Genomic DNA, 17,134 nt, shown 5'->3' on the forward strand with positions numbered 1-17,134 from the left:
TCTCCCTCTCTCTCTGCCCCTCCCCTGTTCATGCTGTGTCTCTCTCTGTCCCAAAAATAAATAAACGTTGAAAAAAAAATTTTAAAAAAATGAAAAAATTGTAGGTTTTATGTAAGTAATCTCTACACCCCACGTGGGGCTTGAACTCGCAAGCCTGAGATCAAGAGTCGCATGGTCTTCTGACTGAGCCGGCTGGGCACCCCCGAGAAGTATATTTTAAATGTTTTCTCCCCTTCCTGTGTCATCCAGAGGAGTTCCTGTAGTACGTACAGCTTCTTTCTCGTGTTTTGGGGAGAGCGCGCTTGGCCCCTTCGCTCGTGTCGGTGGCACCCAGAATTGTTGGACACAGGTGTGCCGTGGCTCACTTAACCATTTCCCGGTCCCACCTCATTGCGGTGGTTTCGGCTCCTACCATACGCAAGTCGTGAGGAGCCTTGACCTGACCTGTGTGCACAAGTGAATGTTTCTCCGGAACAGGCGTGTAGACGGGAGTTGCCGGATCGAAGGGAAGGCCGATGTAAATTTCGGTAGGCACGACTGTGTTGTCCTTTCCAAAGATGCCCGAGAGAGCGACTGAGGGGATTGGCCCACCCTCAGTGGACGAGAGAGGCTGTGCCCCTCCCGCAGCGACACCGGCTGCTCATCAGACTTTCCGATGTTTGCAGTCTGATGGTTACAAAGTTTTATCTCATTTTAATTTTCGTTTCCCCAATTATGGGCGAAGGAGAGCCTCTTTTGATGTGTCTTTTGACCATTTACTTTAAAAAAATTTTTTTCTCATTTTTTTTTTTTTTTTTATATTTGAGAGACAGAGCACGTGCAGGGGAGGGGCAGAGAGAGGGAGACAGAATCCGAAGCAGGTTCCAGGCTCTGAGCTGTCAGCACAGAGCCTGATGCGAGCTCAAACCTATGAACCGTGAGATCATGACCTGAGCCGAAGTTGGCCGTTTAACCGACTGAGCCACTCACATGCCGCCACCCCCCCAAAGTTTTTTTAATGTTTATTTTTGAGAGAGAGAGACAGAGACAGAGCACGAGGAGGGGAGGGGCAGATGGAGAAGGAGACAGAACGTGAAGCAGGTTCCAGGCTCTGAGCTGTCCGCACGGAGCCTGATGTGGGGTTCAAACCCACAAACCACAAGATCACAACCCGAGGCAAAGTCCGACGCTTAACCGAGTGAGTCACCCAGGTGCCTCAAATTTTATTTTTTTTAAAGTAATCTCTACTCCCAACATGGGGCTCAAACTCCTGACTCCAAGATCAAGACTCTCACACTCCACTGACTGAGCCAGCCAGGTGCCCCTGGGTTATTTTCGATGAGACCGAAAACAACTCCTATTTATTTGGGAAATTCAGCCCTGTCTTTCGGAAGTCTGAAGTCTGCACGTTAAAAGATCATAATTCTACTCCCTGAAAATCATAATTATTAGGGAGGGACCTAACTGGGAAGTCACATTTTAAATAAAATTGTCCAGGCCACGACGGTGATTGGAGACTATTTGTATTTGTTGTTTGTGGAAACACAAATGAGGTGTGCATGTGTTGGGTAGAAATATTAGTAAATAGGAATATGTACGAGGGATAGTCCTTTCACACAGTGAAAACCAGGGCGTGAAAAGTGAGGGGGGTGGTCTTGCCCCCGCTGTTTTCCTGAGTGAATCTGCTGGGAGAGGGTGAAGCCCCAGGTCCCCGCCCACTGAGGCTAAGGGTGCAGTGGGACAGGCCTCGGGAGGGTGCACCCCGGGGTGCCCTCCCCCGTCCGCTGGCTTCCGGAGCAGCGTCTCCACACGGGGCAGTCGTGTGGTCAAGTACGTCATCCCCCGAGGATCTCAGGACGGCCACCTGCCTGTAGCCCGGGTTCCCCTTCACCAGGAGGGGTCGCTGGCTTCCCAGGGTCACTCCTGCCCTCTCCCTTGGTGATGTGTTAGCTGGTTTGCAGCCCGGGGGGGGGGGGGGGGCAGGACAGGTGGCCTCGGTGGCCTGAAAGCCCCCGGTCTGCCGACAAAACAAAGTTCGATGTGCAGACAGCTCAGGTCCTTGGTGAGCTGGCCAGCAGCTCCCGATCCCAGGGGTCACCACCTCCCCCCCCGCCCCACATCAGGTTTGGCAAGGTCACAGCCGTGGGCGGCCGCCACCCAGCACTGCCCACTCAAGACCTGTTATCCTGCCGGAGCTCATTCTTGGTCTCACTAAAAAAAAACAAGCAAACAAACAAACAAAAACCTACAAAATGTTAATACATTTTCCTGGCAAATAAATAAATAAATAAAATGTGTAAATCAGACTCTAACCTGCCTTGATATTTTAAGAGCGGTATTTACAAAACAACACCAAGAAATTCAATCGCGGGGATATGATTTCAACTTTTCTCTAGCTCTTACTGAAAAAAAGAAAACAAAGGGAAATTTGTCAGCGTCGAGAGCCTAGGTGAGAAGAAGCTGGACCCCGGGAGCCGGGGGGCTCTCTCTAGAGGGCCACCAGAGAGGGGGGGGGTTCCGGATTGTCAGGGTGGGGGGGAAGTTAGCTTGTAGCGGGAAAGGTTGCAAAGTGTCTTCCCTCCCTGGGCAAAGGAGCCTGGGAATCCCGTCCCCCTAAACTCTGCACACTGAGGGACCCCTTCCCGACACTTGCTGTCCAGCTGTCTCCACCTTGCTGGCCACTGGTGTCACCAGCCCCTTCTCCTCGCTTGACCCCTGAAGGCGAGAAGCCATGAGTGTAGAGGCCACGTCTTTGGGGTTGAGTGCCATCTCACAGCATCTGGAACAGGACTTGGCCCATGGCAGCTGCCCCAGGAGTATCTGTGGATTGGCGAGCTGGACTCTGGCCTCCTGACTCGGGACCGAGGCCACGAGCAGAGTTCCGCTCTGTCCCTTGGGCGGCGGCACAGTGGGCCCAGGAGCGCGTGGACCCTGGGTCCACCCTACGCCCTTCTGGCTGCAGGGCTCCGGGCAAGGAGCCTGCCTCGTGCTTCTGCGTCCTCGTTTTTGAAGTGGGGATCTTCCTGGTTTGTAGGGTTTTCAGGAAGATTTAATTAAACGACACAAATTGTACCGAGCTCTTTATCAGGGTGGACACGGAACTGGCAGCCAGTAAAAAGTTGTCTCCTTCCTTTCTCCGCCGTCCTCCAGACTCCAGCCCGGGGACAGTCCCAGCGACATCTGCTTTCTAACTTGAGACCAGACTCCCAGGCGGGTGAGTGGAGCTCTCCACCCTGCCCTGCCCCCACCATCTCCCACATACGTCTGCTCACTTCCCCCGGCTCTGAAAGGTCCTTGACTTCACGGAGGCCACATCCGTGACCTACTGGACCTTTCCATCCTGACGCTGGAAGGATGGCCGGCCGCAGCCGGCACCTGCACCAAAGGCACTTGGGGTCCCCCAAGTGTCCCCCAGACAGAACCCCTGCATCCCACAGAGGCAGGAGGAAAGAGAAGAAGGCCTCGCTTCCCTCTCTGTGCCTGGCCCTGGGGCAGCCTTGAGGGCTGAGCTGGGGCCCCCATCCCGGAGTCATTCCGGGCTCTTCCCCGTCTGGGCTCTGCTGTCCTCTGAGCTGCTCTCCGTGTGCCTCTCTAGAGGTCATTCACAGGGCCGGGGCTGTGTTCCTGGAGGGGGTGGGGGTGAGCAGAAGCTGGGGGCGGTCCCACGCACACCTCGGGGAGCCACCAGCCTCCTCATCTCGTCTGCCCAACGGTCAAAAATCTGACCTGCCAGCAGCCGCTTCCTGCCGGCCGAGGGGGTAGCGCCTCTGGGGATCCGGCTGACGAGGCCGCGTTGATGAGGGTACTGGCCTCCGACAAGGACCGTGTTCAGCGAAAATGGAAACCAGTGAGATCGGCGCAGCGGTAACCTCGCTGCGGAAAATACCTAGCTTTCCTGGATCCCGCCTGGCTTTTCTCCCAGAGGAGCAGACGGGGAAGAGGATGCTTGGCTTGCTTAATGAAACGGAGTGACGACATGCAGATTCTGGGCCGTGCGGGGCAAGGTCTTTGGAGACGGACAGACGGGTCCAGTCCCGGCTTCACTACACGTTCTCGTGGTGAGCCCGGCAGTGCTAGTCATTTCCGTAAAGAAGAGTGAATCTCTGAAGGAAGTCTGCACACCCGGCCTGTTGCCTGGACAGAGTCTGGGGGCCACTCTGAGCACAGGCTGTGCACCAGTTGCCTTGACAGACTGTCCTCAGGGGTTGGCCCTCACTTCTCTGCCTCCACGGCCCCCAGGTGACCGGGAATGCCTCTGGAGAACCCTTGCGAATCCCAGTGGAAGGTAGGCCAGTGCAATCATGGCCTGCGGCGGGGATGCGGTCAGGCACGTTTGAAAGGCCTTCTGCGTCCTAACAAGCTCCATTAGGAGAGAGAGAGTCCGGCCACAGCTCTTCAGCCCCAAGCCCTGTGTGAGTCCCTGCAATGGTGAGCTGCCTTGGATCGTGCATGGTTTCCAAGCGGCTGGAGAGGGGCCCCAGCTCCTCGATCTCAGGGCCGCACCGCCAACTGTGGGTAGTCGGCCCCGATCGGTGCTCGGCTCAGCTGCTGCGGTATTCTCAGGGCCAGGAGCAGCATCCCCGGCCATCTGGGTCAAGATCTTTCCAACCACCGTGAGAAGGAAGGAGGAAGGGGGTAGGAGGGTGCCCCCCCCCCGAGAAGTGCATCATTTCTCCCCAGAGCCTGCAGGGGAGCCCCGCTAACAGGCCCATCCTTGGGCCTTCTGGGAGCAGGGGGTGCCCCCCGAGGTGGACGGTTGCTGCCAACCTGCCCTCCGACCATCCAGCCACCTGGGATTAGAAAAGCAGGCAGAGAGAGAAGCGGGCCCCTGCTCTCAGTCCCAGGTCCGCACGTCAGCACCCAGCGGTCCTGGCTCTGGCCCGTGCTGGCATCCGCAGGGTTAGAGCCCAGGACGGTGGAGTCTGCCCCTGCCCTGACAACCAGAGAACACAGCCAACAAGGTGTTTAATTACTATGAGCTTCTCTTCTCTCTGCTATAAGCAGGTAGAAATTATGCTGCTTTCCTGAAGGACTTACAGACACAGGATGCTTCAGGGAATCAGGACAGGAGCGCACACGAGGAGCCTGGCTGGTGGTCTTACTGTAGGTGTCGGAGAGGGCGGAAGGGGGGCCGGCCTCATCGAGCGTCATCCCGGACAACCTTACCCACTCTCCCCAGTTCGGATGTGCTCCCACGGGAACCTCATCCCTGCCCCGTCGTCTCTGGATGGTCTCGCCCCCTTCCTTCCCTCACGAAACCTTGATATTCTGTCTATTGCGTCCTGCTTGTATGCCGACCCAGCAAATATGAGCCTGGTAGTGGGCTGCACGAGTCATTTACCAGGCTTGCCATGACTGCCCCAGGGTGCTCCTTCCCGGGAACTGGCCTCTGCTTTTCTGACCTCATGGTTTCCTGGAGCAGCTGCTGATGGAGGTTAAGGAGTGATGTCTCCTCCTTTGTTCCAGGGAAAACGCACTCCCGCTCGGCCATGGTGAGCGTTTGTATCAAACAGGATTAGGTTCAGCTGCACGTGGGAGAAAACTCAAGAATGATCATCGTCGGTGTCACTAGTATAAACGACCATCATCCTCATTACGATTCATATCGCTGTCAAAGCTTACGATGCTACTGTGGGCCAGGCGCCCAAAAACCCTGGAATAGAAAGTCTAATTAGCCTCATTTTACATATGGGGAAACTGAGATAAGGAGAGGTCAAGAAACCCATCCAAGGTCTCAGGGCTAGTGAGAGGAGGCGCTGAGATATACTCAGTGTGTGCTCTGAACTTCGCTGTTGTGGCCAAAAAATAGTGGCTTAAACACTCGAGTGTTTGTTTTTCTCTAAGCGAAGTCTAGAGGCAGGTTGGGGCTGGCATGGTGGTTCCATTGTCATAGGGATCCAGGCTCTTTCTGTCTTTCTGCTCCGTCACCCTTGGCAACAGCGTCTGTTCCCTTGGTTGCCTCATAATCCAAAGTGGCTGCTGGAGCACAGGCCATCATACCTGTTTTCCACATAGGAGAAAGAGGTGAGGGGCAACAACAGGCAAATCTTCTGGATGATCCAACTCCCTTAAGACACCCTCCACTTGTATCACATTCACCAGAACTCTGTCCTGCGCCATGTGTAACTGCCAGGTTGCAAAACGGAGCTGTTAGAAGTGGGCTCGTTGCCTGTACATCTATAATGGGCTCCATTCCCAGGAAGAGGGGGGAAAGGGCCCTGGGGAGAAGATGGCATCCCTGCAGCAAAGCGGAAAGGTCAGTGCTTTTCTTTGTATTTTCCGCTCTCGGTCAACTCCCAAGGGGCAAGCAGGGGGTGGCCCCATCCTCTTGTCCATCTGATTTTGGGGGACGCTCACCACTGTAGACCAGCTCTCCCCATCGGCTCTCCTTTCAAGCTCCCTGCCCCAGCCCCACTGGAGATGAGGACCCGCAGCATGTCTATAGGGGGGTCCCATTGACCGCTGGAGGAGACAGGGTCTTGAACTTGGAGTGGGAAGCTGGACTTTAATCTAGTCTCTCATGATTTCCTCCCTTTCGTTCTCCGTCTCAGGAGGAATGGGGTCCAAATTTCTCCTAGGTTTACCCATCCTGGGAGCAGGACCCAGCACCTGTCGGGCTCCAATCCAGATTTTTGGCAACCAGAGGACCTCACTGTTGTTCCTCCCACTACTGACGCCTACCACCCCTGGGATGGCTTCTGTGCATTGGCAGAGCAACGTCTGCCGTCTTCTGTGGGGAGACAGAGGAGCCTGGCGACGGTCCGGGTTGTCAGAGGGTAGCGGATGGATGCAATGTGGAAACAGCAGTGGAGCATTCTGCTCTTCAAAGATCGGTGATGAAGGGGCGCCCAGGTGGCTCGGTCGGTTAAGCGTCTGACTTCAGCTCCGGTCATGATCTCATGGTTTATGGGTTCGAGCCCCCTTGCGGGCTCTGTGCTGACAGCTCGGAGCCCGGAGCCTGCTTCGGATTCTGTGTCCCCGCCCCCCTCTCTGTCCCTCCCCCGCTGACGCTCTGTCTCTTTCTTTCTCAAGAATAAATAAAAAAAAAATTAAAGACGGGTGGTGAACAGCCTAGAGCCTGGTGGTCAGATCAATGTCACTTTGCCACCTTCTAGCTGTGTGAGTGAAGCAAGTTATCTACCGCCCTGTGCTTATGGAATATCAACAGTGACAGCGTCTACCAGGTAAGGTTGCCGTGAGTCCCTGGCACATGGTAAGTGCTCAGTAGATGCGAGGAGGAAGGTGATGGTGGCGGTGATGCTGAAGATAATGGTGGTGGAGGTAGTGGTGGGAAACAGGTCTCCTTGGATGCCTTTGTGATTCCTGAAACACAGTGTAACTCTGGTTAAGTCTCTAGAGTTGAGACAAAGCAAGTAATAAGTGCTCTGTTATCATTTTCTCATTCTGTTCAGATTACCTAATTGTCCTTGAGGAAAACACTTGTTTATCAAACTGATGCTGGTTCTCTTTCTTAGACATTGTGATGGTTTCTGCCTCCGAGGTAATAATCTCCTGGTTGTGGTGGTGTTTCCTAGGATGACTTTTGGGGGGGATCCTTTTAAGACGCTAAGGGGCTCTATGAGGATAGTTCAAGAACCTATTAAGTTGACAAAAATTTGTTTTAAGGCAGGAAAAAAGCTTCAGCTGTGAAACCCACGCAATAAGTACATGAAGGGCTTCATTAGTTATCTTAACTCACTTAGCATCCTCCCGGGGCCGTTAGAGGTATATGATGTGACGTTAATGTCGTCTGAGGGGGGTTCCTGATTATGCTTTAAGGAAATCTGACTTAGGATTATTCCAAACATGGTTTCCTAGGTCCGTTGGTTTGCTTGGGTTGTGATTTTTGTTCACAGGTCCTTTCTCCTCCAAAATCTGCCCAATCTACACGAGTCTGAGAGCTGGTGCTGGCCAGGATGTGGGTTTCTCACATGGGTCCGACGGGCAAGGATGGGTGTCCACCCACCACGCTCTGCTTTCCAGGCTGCAGGTGCAGAAGATCCAGGGACCACAGACCCTTGGGCTGCCTTTCTGGGTCCGGCCTGACACCAACTCTGATGTTGGGTGATTCTAGGGACTGGAACTAGGATGAGTCTTAACGTAACCGAAAAAGCTGCTCGTTTGTGCCGAATGACTTCCGCAGTCACACAGGGCTTCCCCGGTTAGTGATGTCACCCTGGCAGATAGGGTTTCTAGAAGTGACTGAACCTGAAAGTCTCTAATCAACTGACGTACAGAGGCTGAGGCATCATTGGCACCGAAGGTGGAGACTTTTGTGGTCAAGCACGTGACCTTTGCAAATGCCTGTTCCATCTGGCGCCCTGAAACCTGTTTTCTAGCCGCCTTGTGATGTCATCCAGCTGTGCTGTGCATGTTGCAGCTTAAGAGTAGAACCAACTCACTGGACATCCTCACATCTGAGGGGTAGAAAGGATGTCAACATCGCACGCATGGAGTTGTGGGTCAGAAGCGGCCGCCTCCCCACGAGGTCACAGCTGGTCTTAGTCCTTCTGTGACAGAGACAAGGGCTTGTGGAGGGTTGCTGGTGGGTGTGGAGGGTGGGGACTCTGCCGGGAGACAGGGACATAAGGTGTGGCCGAAGTCCCGGCTGAAGGAGAGCTTCACCTACACAGCTTTCTCTTCCCTCCACATTATGCTCCGAGGCTGGCTCCATAGACAGATGCCGTCTTCCAAGTTCACCCTTCACCCCTCTGCCGTGTGTACGGACTCCGAGGCTCATCAGCTTGAGCCATACGAGGTCCATTTTGGAAAATAGGCTGAAGTCATTTGGAAAGAGGTTTCTAGACCTTCTTATGAGAATCTTTAAGTAGCTGAGCCAAAAGCCTGTGTGTCCGTCCTGCCTGTTCTAGGTGAGTGTGCTGAGGGAGCCACAGGGGACGTTAATCTCTGCTGTCCTTTGTATCGGTGACTGAGAAAACAGCCGTTATGCTGTGTGCGCTCCCTGAAGGAAAGGGCTTGCTTTATCTAAAATTTTCCATTGCATCCAGGAGCGGATCTGGATCAGGGTGGTTTGCTATTTTCTGCTCCAGGGACGGAAAAGCACACAGAAGTTCCAGCTACATTAGCTGCCTGTACCAAGCAGGCCCTTGTCACTGAAACACATGTATTTCTTTTTCAAGAGTCCAGGATGAGGGAAATTTGCCTTTAATTATGTAATTTCATTGTGAGAAGTCATGGACTTCTAGAACAGGACCATCGAGGTTTCTCAACCTTGGTATTGTTGACCTTTTGGTCTGGATGATTCTTTGTGGTCGGGGCTGCCCTGTGCATTGTAGGAGTTTGGGTTGCACCCCCCGCCTCCACTCGCTGGATGCCACCCCTAGTGCCCCTCTCTTCCTCCCCAGTCCCCGGCTGGGACATTGCCAAAGGTTCTCTGGGGGTAAGATGGCCCCCCCGAGTGAGGACCACAGCCCTAGAGATAATGAAGACTTCGTTAGTATCCAAGGACATTCTGTGTTCTCACTACATAGAGTCAGGATGGTTCGTTTTTGCCTGTCCTCTTGGCTGGGCCACGGGGCCTAGATATTTGGTCGAACGTTATTTTGGATGTTTCTGTGAGGTTTTGGTTGAGATTCACATTGAAATCGGTGGACTTTGAGGGAAGCAGAGTGTCCTCCACCACGTGGGTGGGCCTCATCCAGTCGTGGGAAAGCCTGAGAACAACGAAAGACTGGCGTCCCTCAGCAAGAGGGAATTCTGCCAGCAGATGGCCTTTGAACTTGAACTGCACTGGCTCTTCTCTGGGTCTCGCACCTGCTGGCCTACCCCGCAGATTTTGGACTTGCTGGCCTCCATAATCATGTGAGCCAATTCCTTAAAACAAATCTCTTTATCTATTTCTCTGGCTAGCTATTCTATCTATCTATCTATCTATCTATCTATCATCATCTTCTACCTATCCATCTATCATATCCATCTATCATCTATATCTATGGTCATCTCCCATCGTCTCCTGTTCTGTTTCTCTGGAGAACTCTAGCTAATACAACTATTGAGGAAATTTCAAGTCCTCGGAGTTTCACAGCTCACCACCACCACCCACTCACCCCCTCTCGACTTCAGGAGCATATGGCCGTAGACGCCTCCTGGGACGGTTATGAAATGCCTGGGATTTTTTGGTTTGGTTTTGCTTTTGTTTTGTATACTGCAGAGGCCAGCAGGATACAAAGTCTTGGGGGGGGGAAAAAAAGTTTACTTTGGGGTTTGTAGAAAGAAGCACGTAACCAGCATGGCAGCTGTGACGTTCGAAAAAGCTGGGGAACAGCAGAAGGGCACCACCGGCCGCTGAGGCAGGAGGCAGATGTTTTTGAACTAATTCATTAATTAAAAACCTGCTGGGTCTGGCGATCTCTTTCGTCTCCTTCCAGGTCCTCCCTCCAGCCCTGCCCTTTCTTGGGGTGCCTGAAGGTGGTATCTGCCCAGGCCGGGCAGCGCCCTCCACTTTGCCGGTGGTCGTTCCACTGTCTCCAGTGGTTTCCACTGTTTCTGGCTGCTTTTGTTCCCGCCACGGGCCTGCCGCACCCTGAAGCTTGGCTCCCAGTGCGCGCTGGCTCCCTGTGCCCGTGCCTGGCTTGTGAAAGAACCCGGATCAAGGATGGGGAGAGTGTTGTTCGGGTTTGGGCATGTGCTCGTGCACCCCTGAGTCGGCACTGGGGGTCGTAGAGCATGGGGTTCTCGAGAGGCCTACAGCAGGGCCCCACCACCTTCGCCCTGTTTCTTCGGCCTCTTAGTGGTGTTTGCTTTAACCGGGCAGAGTCTTATGGTGTCTCTAGTCTTGCGTCCTAAATAACAGCCATCGTGATAATGATGATAAGTTAAGATCGACTGAGTGCTCACCCCTGTCACATGCACACAGCCTCATCTGGGAAGTTCAGGAAGGTTCCCTTTGGCAGTGATAAAGCCGAGGCCCAGAGAAGAAAAGTGAACTGCTCAGGTACGGAGTGGAGAGTGGCACATGACCTCAGAGGGCCCACGCTTGCTCTGGGCTCCGATGATGGCCGGCACAGCTCCATCAGGGGCGGACCGTGGTTTGAAGAGTGGAGTCGAGGCGGGCCCCCGAGTAGATGGGCATTGGTGCCACCGGCATGCACCTGAGGACGGGACAGGGTGTAATATGGCCCCTGTCTTCCTCCCTGGACCCAGAGAGGGACTGGCACAGGAGGGGATATGTTGAGAGTGGGGAGCTGGTCTCCCCAGACCAGGCCAGGGCCTCGCAGGTGATCCAGAAGGGCCCAGAGATGGGGTGGGGGGTGGGCGGGCGTCTGCTTCTCTACACCAGGGGAGAGCGCAGGACTCTGGCTCCGTGGGTGCCCCCCCATAACCTCTTGTGTCTTGAATCAACCCAATAACACTTGTGAAAGTCACAGGGGGATTTCTTGCTGAAACCAGTCAAGGAGCTGAGCTTTGTACTAGGGAGACATGAGCCCAAACAGAGCACAGTGCACAGCAGGCAGGAGCTAGGGGCCAATGCAAGCCTCGTTGACCTCTGGGTCACGTCTGTCCTAGGGGGTCCTCAGGGTCCTAAGGCTCTACCCCTCCCTGCTGTGCTGATCATTAACCGAGCCTCTCTGGCCTCCTCTCTAATCCCAGACACCGCCTGGATTGGCACCGATCCGACCCTCCTTTTCTGCAGTCTTCTGTCCCTGCTATCCAAAACCTCCACGCCCTGCCAGCACCGTCTGCCCATGTTGGGGGCTCTGTTCTTTTGAAACTGGTATTAACCAGCTATCTAATGAAACTGGTATCTAATATGACCATAGATGTACCAGTATCAATGATTTTTTCGTATTCTTGCAAAATTGCAAAACCCCTTTCTCTGCATACACAGCGGCCCAATTAGATAGCTGGAGACCTGAGGACCAGAGATGCTAATTGGAGAACTGGATTCGGCAGGGGCAGCACTGGAACCACTGAGTGTGAGCTCTCCCCCCACCCCCCCCCACCCCCCCCCCACCCCCAGTGCATGGCCTGGCACCCCAAGCCTGCCTCAAGGGCCCCTCACCATCTCTTCATCTCATCATGGGCATGTCTGGGCGGGTCTGCTCCAGACCCGCCTCCTTTAAGGCTCAGCTCAGCACAGGACAGCCGCCCTGCCCTCCCCTTTTAAAAAGGGCAGCAGGGGCGCCTGGGTGGCGCAGTCGGTTAAGCGTCCGACTTCAGCCAGGTCACGATCTCGCGGTCCGTGAGTTTGAGCCCCGCGTCGGGCTCTGGGCTGATGGCTCAGAGCCTGGAGCCTGTTTCCGATTCTGTGTCTCCCTCTCTCTCTGCCCCTCGCCCGTTCATGCTCTGTCTCTCTCTGTCCCAAAAATAAATAAACGTTGAAAAAAAAAATTAAAAAAAAAAAATAAAAAGGACAGCAGCTAAGCGAAGCTTCTTGTCCCTGTGGGGTTTTTAGATCAGCATTTGCCCTCCTCACAGCCTTTCTTTCTCTGTGGTTTGCATCTTCTGCTTACAGTCACCCTGTGCCTATCCCAACTGCTAGCATCCAGTAACCCTGGGGTTCCCCGTCTCCCCGAGGATTTCAGCACCCAAGTCACAATCCTTGGGGACTCAGCATCCAAACTGCCCCCTCTAGGCCATCTCATCCTCTCCACTTTCCTCACTTGGATCTTTGCCATCCTGCTGCCTGGCTCCCTCGAATTCCTCTGCCTGCCAGTCCCTCCGGCCATCCTCAGACCCCCAAGGAGGCCCCTCCATGGCGTCCGCCCCTCGGGGCTAGCAGGCGGTGGGGTGTGTTACTGAACTTACCCTCTGTGCTAAAACTTCCCGCGCCCACGTCCTAGTGTTCCTGGGGTCTTGCCTTGTCTGGTGATCGGTGCGATGCTGCGGTCCGCCTCTGAGGTGGTCCAGAGGGTGCTGGTGGACAGTGCGTGGGAAGTGCTTACTTAGCACAGTAACGAACACCCAGCTTGAGTCAGTGGCAACCTTCCCTGGGCGGAGCCCACGCTCGTCTAGCTGGCTGGCTCATGGGGTAGGAAAGCACCTGCATTCTGTAACACGTCCTTGGCCTTGGCCCCCATCTCCATCTTGAGGGCAGGCAGCCTCTTCTTTCTCCAGTTCCTCCCCTTCAGGGCTGGAGGAAGCCCTAAGTTGGGATGGAATAATTCCACTACAGACCCTGGCGTGTGTGTGTGTGTGTCTGTGTCTGTGTGTGTGAACCATTCTTTCTGTGGCTCAGAAACAGGTTTCGTCACCTTTAACCCTGTGCATCAGCCACCCCGCCCTTCACTGCCCTATTCTGCACACGACATCCTCTCAGGCTTTCCTGGAGGCCGAGTGCCCGCGTGTGCAGTGCGAGCTTCAGCTGTCCCCCCGACTCTGCGTATTCTGCTGAGTCCGCGTGGGTTCTGTTCCCTGCTCCCACCCCTTCCCGAGCCTGAGCCTCCTGCTCCGGCCCTTGCCTGCACTCCAGCACCTGTGCCATCGGCCCCTGTGGGCCGTGGCTGCAACCATTTCACATTCCCGATGGCGCTGCACGAGGGTTCTGATTTCTTCACATCCTTGCCAACACCTGCTGTCCTTTGACTTTGTTGATTTGAGCCTTCCTAGTGGGTGCGAGGTGGTCCATCACTGTGATTTTGATTTGCGTTTCCCTGGTGACCAATGATCCCCAGCATCTTTTCATGTGCTTGGTGGCCATTTGTAGATTTCCCTTCGACAAATGTTTGCTGACAGTGGCTTTTGCCACTGGGCACTGGGCTTCAGTCTTCCTGTCTGTGAAATGGGACAGCCACACCGATGGAAAACTCTCATAGGGAAGAAGATGTGGGATCTGGAAGCATGTGGCTCTGGACTGAGGACATGGGCAGAGACAGCTGCAGCCTCACAAGCCACGGGGACCAGGGGACAGACAGCCTCCTGCGGCTGGAGGCACCAACCACACCCACGCCTCGCCCCTGCTGCCTGCAGACGGGCTTTGACTGCTCCCTGGCCGGTAATCTGCAGCAGGTAAACCATTCTTATGGCTAAGTTTATTCAAAAAAGCGATTTACAAAATAGCTAGTCAAACAGTGTGAGCCGGGAGGGAGGTTTCTGGCTTTTCAGCACATGGTTGATGCTCTGGGTTGAACTGTGATTCCCCAAAAGCTATGTTCAAGTCCTACCCCCCAGCATCTGTGAACACGGCCTTATTTGGATATAGGGTCTTTGCAGATCAAATTCCTTACCATGAGGTCATACTGATTAGGGGGAACCATTCAGTGGTTCAAGTGTCTAAGGACATTGTTCAAGGATGGTGTCCTTAGAAGAAAGAAATGTGGACACAGATGCACAGAAAAGATGTCCACGTGATGACGGGGACAGAGATTGGATTTATGCTGAACCGGCAACGCACGCCAAGGAATGCCAGCAGCCATCAGAAAGGGAAAGAGCATCACCCAGGGCCTTCCCAGGGAGCAGGGCTGGGCTGACATCTCGATTTCAAGCTTCTAGACTCCAGAACCATGGAATAATAGATTTCCATTGCTTCAAGCCAGCCAGTTTGTGGTACTTTGTTAGGCAATGATGTGGGGAAAATGTAGGTCACAATGATGTTAATAATAAAGGCCTGGGGACAATTCTGTCCCATGTTGGTTGTGTGTTTTGCATTTCTGTCCACCAGCGTTTGACAGAGCCCGACTCCCTGCCCGGTGACGCTAAATACGTGAGACCCTCATTTTGTTCCCAGTCTCTTAAGACGAATGTGCTAATGCACACAGCGGCTCCAGAGGGACACGAGGGCTAAGGAAAGGCCAGGCTGGTTGGGAGATGCCAACTCTGGCCTGTCACATGCCTGACACTCAGGTCCTCACCTGAGGGAGGAGGAGGCCGCGGGTGGGGAAACTTCAGGGGACCGTCCCAGTTCAATCCCAGGGTCTGACAGTTGTGCTCTTGTCCTCTGCACAGGGTTCCTGGAGACCTCTGGAGAACGGTGAATGTCTTTTTCACCAAAAGCTGCTCACAGCCACCCCTGGGCTTACTACTACTAATTCCTTCTTAAGTCTGTCCCGAAGGGCCTCCCTAGCATAGGGCCAGCTGCTGGGCTCAAGTAATATGTTTTGATCAGCTGCATGAAGCTTTCCCATTTTCAGACATTTTAAAGTAGCTGGTGAGACTCAAGGCGTCAGCTGTCCAGAGGGTCGACTTTGTGTCTGGGCAGCAATCTGTGGAAGTATCCATGACGTGGGCATGTGCCTGATTCTAGTGAAAGTGTCGGGGAGCCCCTGTAAAATGTAGAAGAAAAAAAAAAAATCTCTGCAATATAAGAAAAAACAAACCATGAGAAGAAATGCGGGACTTTTATTGCAGTCGTTAATAATCTTGAGGTTAACAATTGAACTCATTCAGGAAAATATTTTGCGTTTAATGATTTAGAGCCCAGGGCTACATGACAGAAGTAGCTAAAAGTACACGAGAAAAAAATGCACCTTGGGAAACAGCCCGGCACCCGGGGCCGCAAAACTAGAAAGTATCAAGGAAAAGGATGCGTCTTAATTTCTGTAGCAGACGGTACAATGGTCCGCCCAGGCCGGACCCAGCCCTGGGAGGTGGCTGCTTACTGTGCTCTGCGACATATGCCCCCCCCACCAGCCAGCCCCCCCCCCACCGCCCTCCCCCCCAGTCTGCAGCCCTGCAAGCCCGATGATACCAACATCTCCGCGGCTAAGAAATACTAGATGTGATGACAGGGCACCTTGAGGGTTATTCGCTGGCCCTCAGCAAATCAGCGAGCAGAGAAAGCAAACCTGCCTTTAGAAGGTGAAGCAGCGTTGGGCTCCCCCCTCGGGGAAGGGCGAGGGGCGGGTCTGATGAGGTCACGGTTCCCAGCTGGCAGGTGCGGCTTTGGTAAGGGCATCGGGCGGCCGGCGGCGCTGGCCTTCGGCAAACACGGCCGTCGGCGGTGGTCGGTCAGGGCCCGGACGGCACAGCATCCGAGTGGACCGGCCCTTTGGCTTTTCGGAACAATAAAGCACTCGACCGCCGTGAGCCCAAGAGCCGTCCAGGGCCGCTCCAGGCAGGAAGGACGGGCTGCAAGAGTAGGACCGTCCGGCTCGCGCAGGTGGACGGGCCGGCAAACCGCACGCGGGCAGAAGAAACTCAGGGCAGTGGGACTGACAGGTGTTTTCTAGCTCACGTGGAACACGGTGTTTCTACCTTCTTCTAGGCAGAGTTTCATCTGCTCTTTCCACAACGCTCTTGCTTTGGTGTTCCAGAACTAGCTTTACGTCTACTCCTCCACCGGTCCGTGGTCACTTCTAGAACTCAAAAGCGGCTCTAGAGGGGATGACGAGAAACGCGGGTTTGCCTGATTGCCCCGCTGGAGGCGGTCTGGATCGGGGCCGTGCCAGGTTTGGGACGCACACGGAGATCTCATTCTGGAGCTGTTCCCTTTGCACAGACGGTCTACGATCTCCTTCTCCAGAAGGTGGCTCCTGGGATTAAAAAGCCATTTCAAAGACGGGAGCTTCTCTTTGGCTTTTCCCAGGAGTACCTGGTGTCCCCCTACAGCGACCCCCTGTCACACGGGAAGGAGAATTCAGTAACGCTGGTGCCACTTTCAAAAGCCTGCCTTGCCCTGCCTTTCTGAAACGCGCCCCTGTGATTCTGAAATGCGTCCCCTAGGTGTTAAGACGCGTTGTCCTGTTACTAAAAAGCATGAAATGGTCCACTTTCCCTCCAGCCTTAATCTCGTCCTCCCAAACCTGCGCCCTCGATGACTGCTGACGTACAAGTAAAGCTGGGCTTTGAACACTTCACTTAGGTCTCGGCAAGTTCTGCTAAAGGCACGTACAGGGGCACGCTGACCCTCAAACGACATCAACCAGGACTCCCTGCAAACGAGGTTTGGGGTCAGATCCTTTCTAGTGTCAGACACGGAAATTTAAGGCAAAGGACGGGGCGCTTCACTTTGTCTTAGATTTCCCAGGGGAGCAGCGGGTTGAAGAAAACGCCAATTGTCTCTGCCGGGGAGATACCAAAGGTCGGGATATCGAGGCACTGCTGGTGGGGGCGCTGGGGCCTCGCCGTTCACTTGCGAGGCTGCTGGATGTGCTGGGTTCTCGGGGAGGGGTGCTTGTCCATGGAGGCGTGGGGCTTCTGGTGAGCCACCTGGGCGGCCGCCGGTGGGAAGTCTTTGTCGCCCTGTCGGGAGACAGAA

General features: G+C 54.3%; 1 protein-coding gene and 1 long non-coding RNA gene across 2 annotated transcripts in view; both read right to left on the reverse strand.

Moving 5' to 3' along the window:
- Nucleotides 1-1,017: 1,017 nt before the first annotated feature.
- On the reverse strand, nucleotides 1,018-11,915 carry LOC147584019 (uncharacterized). Its single transcript, XR_015240514.1, has 2 exons — nucleotides 7,397-11,915; nucleotides 1,018-7,302 (listed from the first exon to the last, which is right to left on the reverse strand). It is a non-coding gene; the product is annotated as an uncharacterized LOC147584019 (long non-coding RNA).
- A 3,341-nt stretch (nucleotides 11,916-15,256) lies between these two features.
- Nucleotides 15,257-17,134, reverse strand: part of DAP (death associated protein) — a 65,613-nt gene continuing 63,735 nt past the window's right edge. The window contains exon 4 of the mRNA XM_086676140.1: nucleotides 15,257-17,118. Within this exon, the coding sequence (XP_086532266.1) occupies nucleotides 17,005-17,118 (114 nt within the window). The 3' untranslated portion in view covers nucleotides 15,257-17,004. The remainder of the gene's footprint in view (nucleotides 17,119-17,134) is intronic.

This window comes from Puma concolor, chromosome A1 (genome assembly GCF_028749965.1).
Source record: "Puma concolor isolate L17-30 chromosome A1, mPumCon1.1.hap2, whole genome shotgun sequence".
In the NCBI taxonomy this organism is placed as follows: Eukaryota; Metazoa; Chordata; class Mammalia; order Carnivora; family Felidae; genus Puma; species Puma concolor.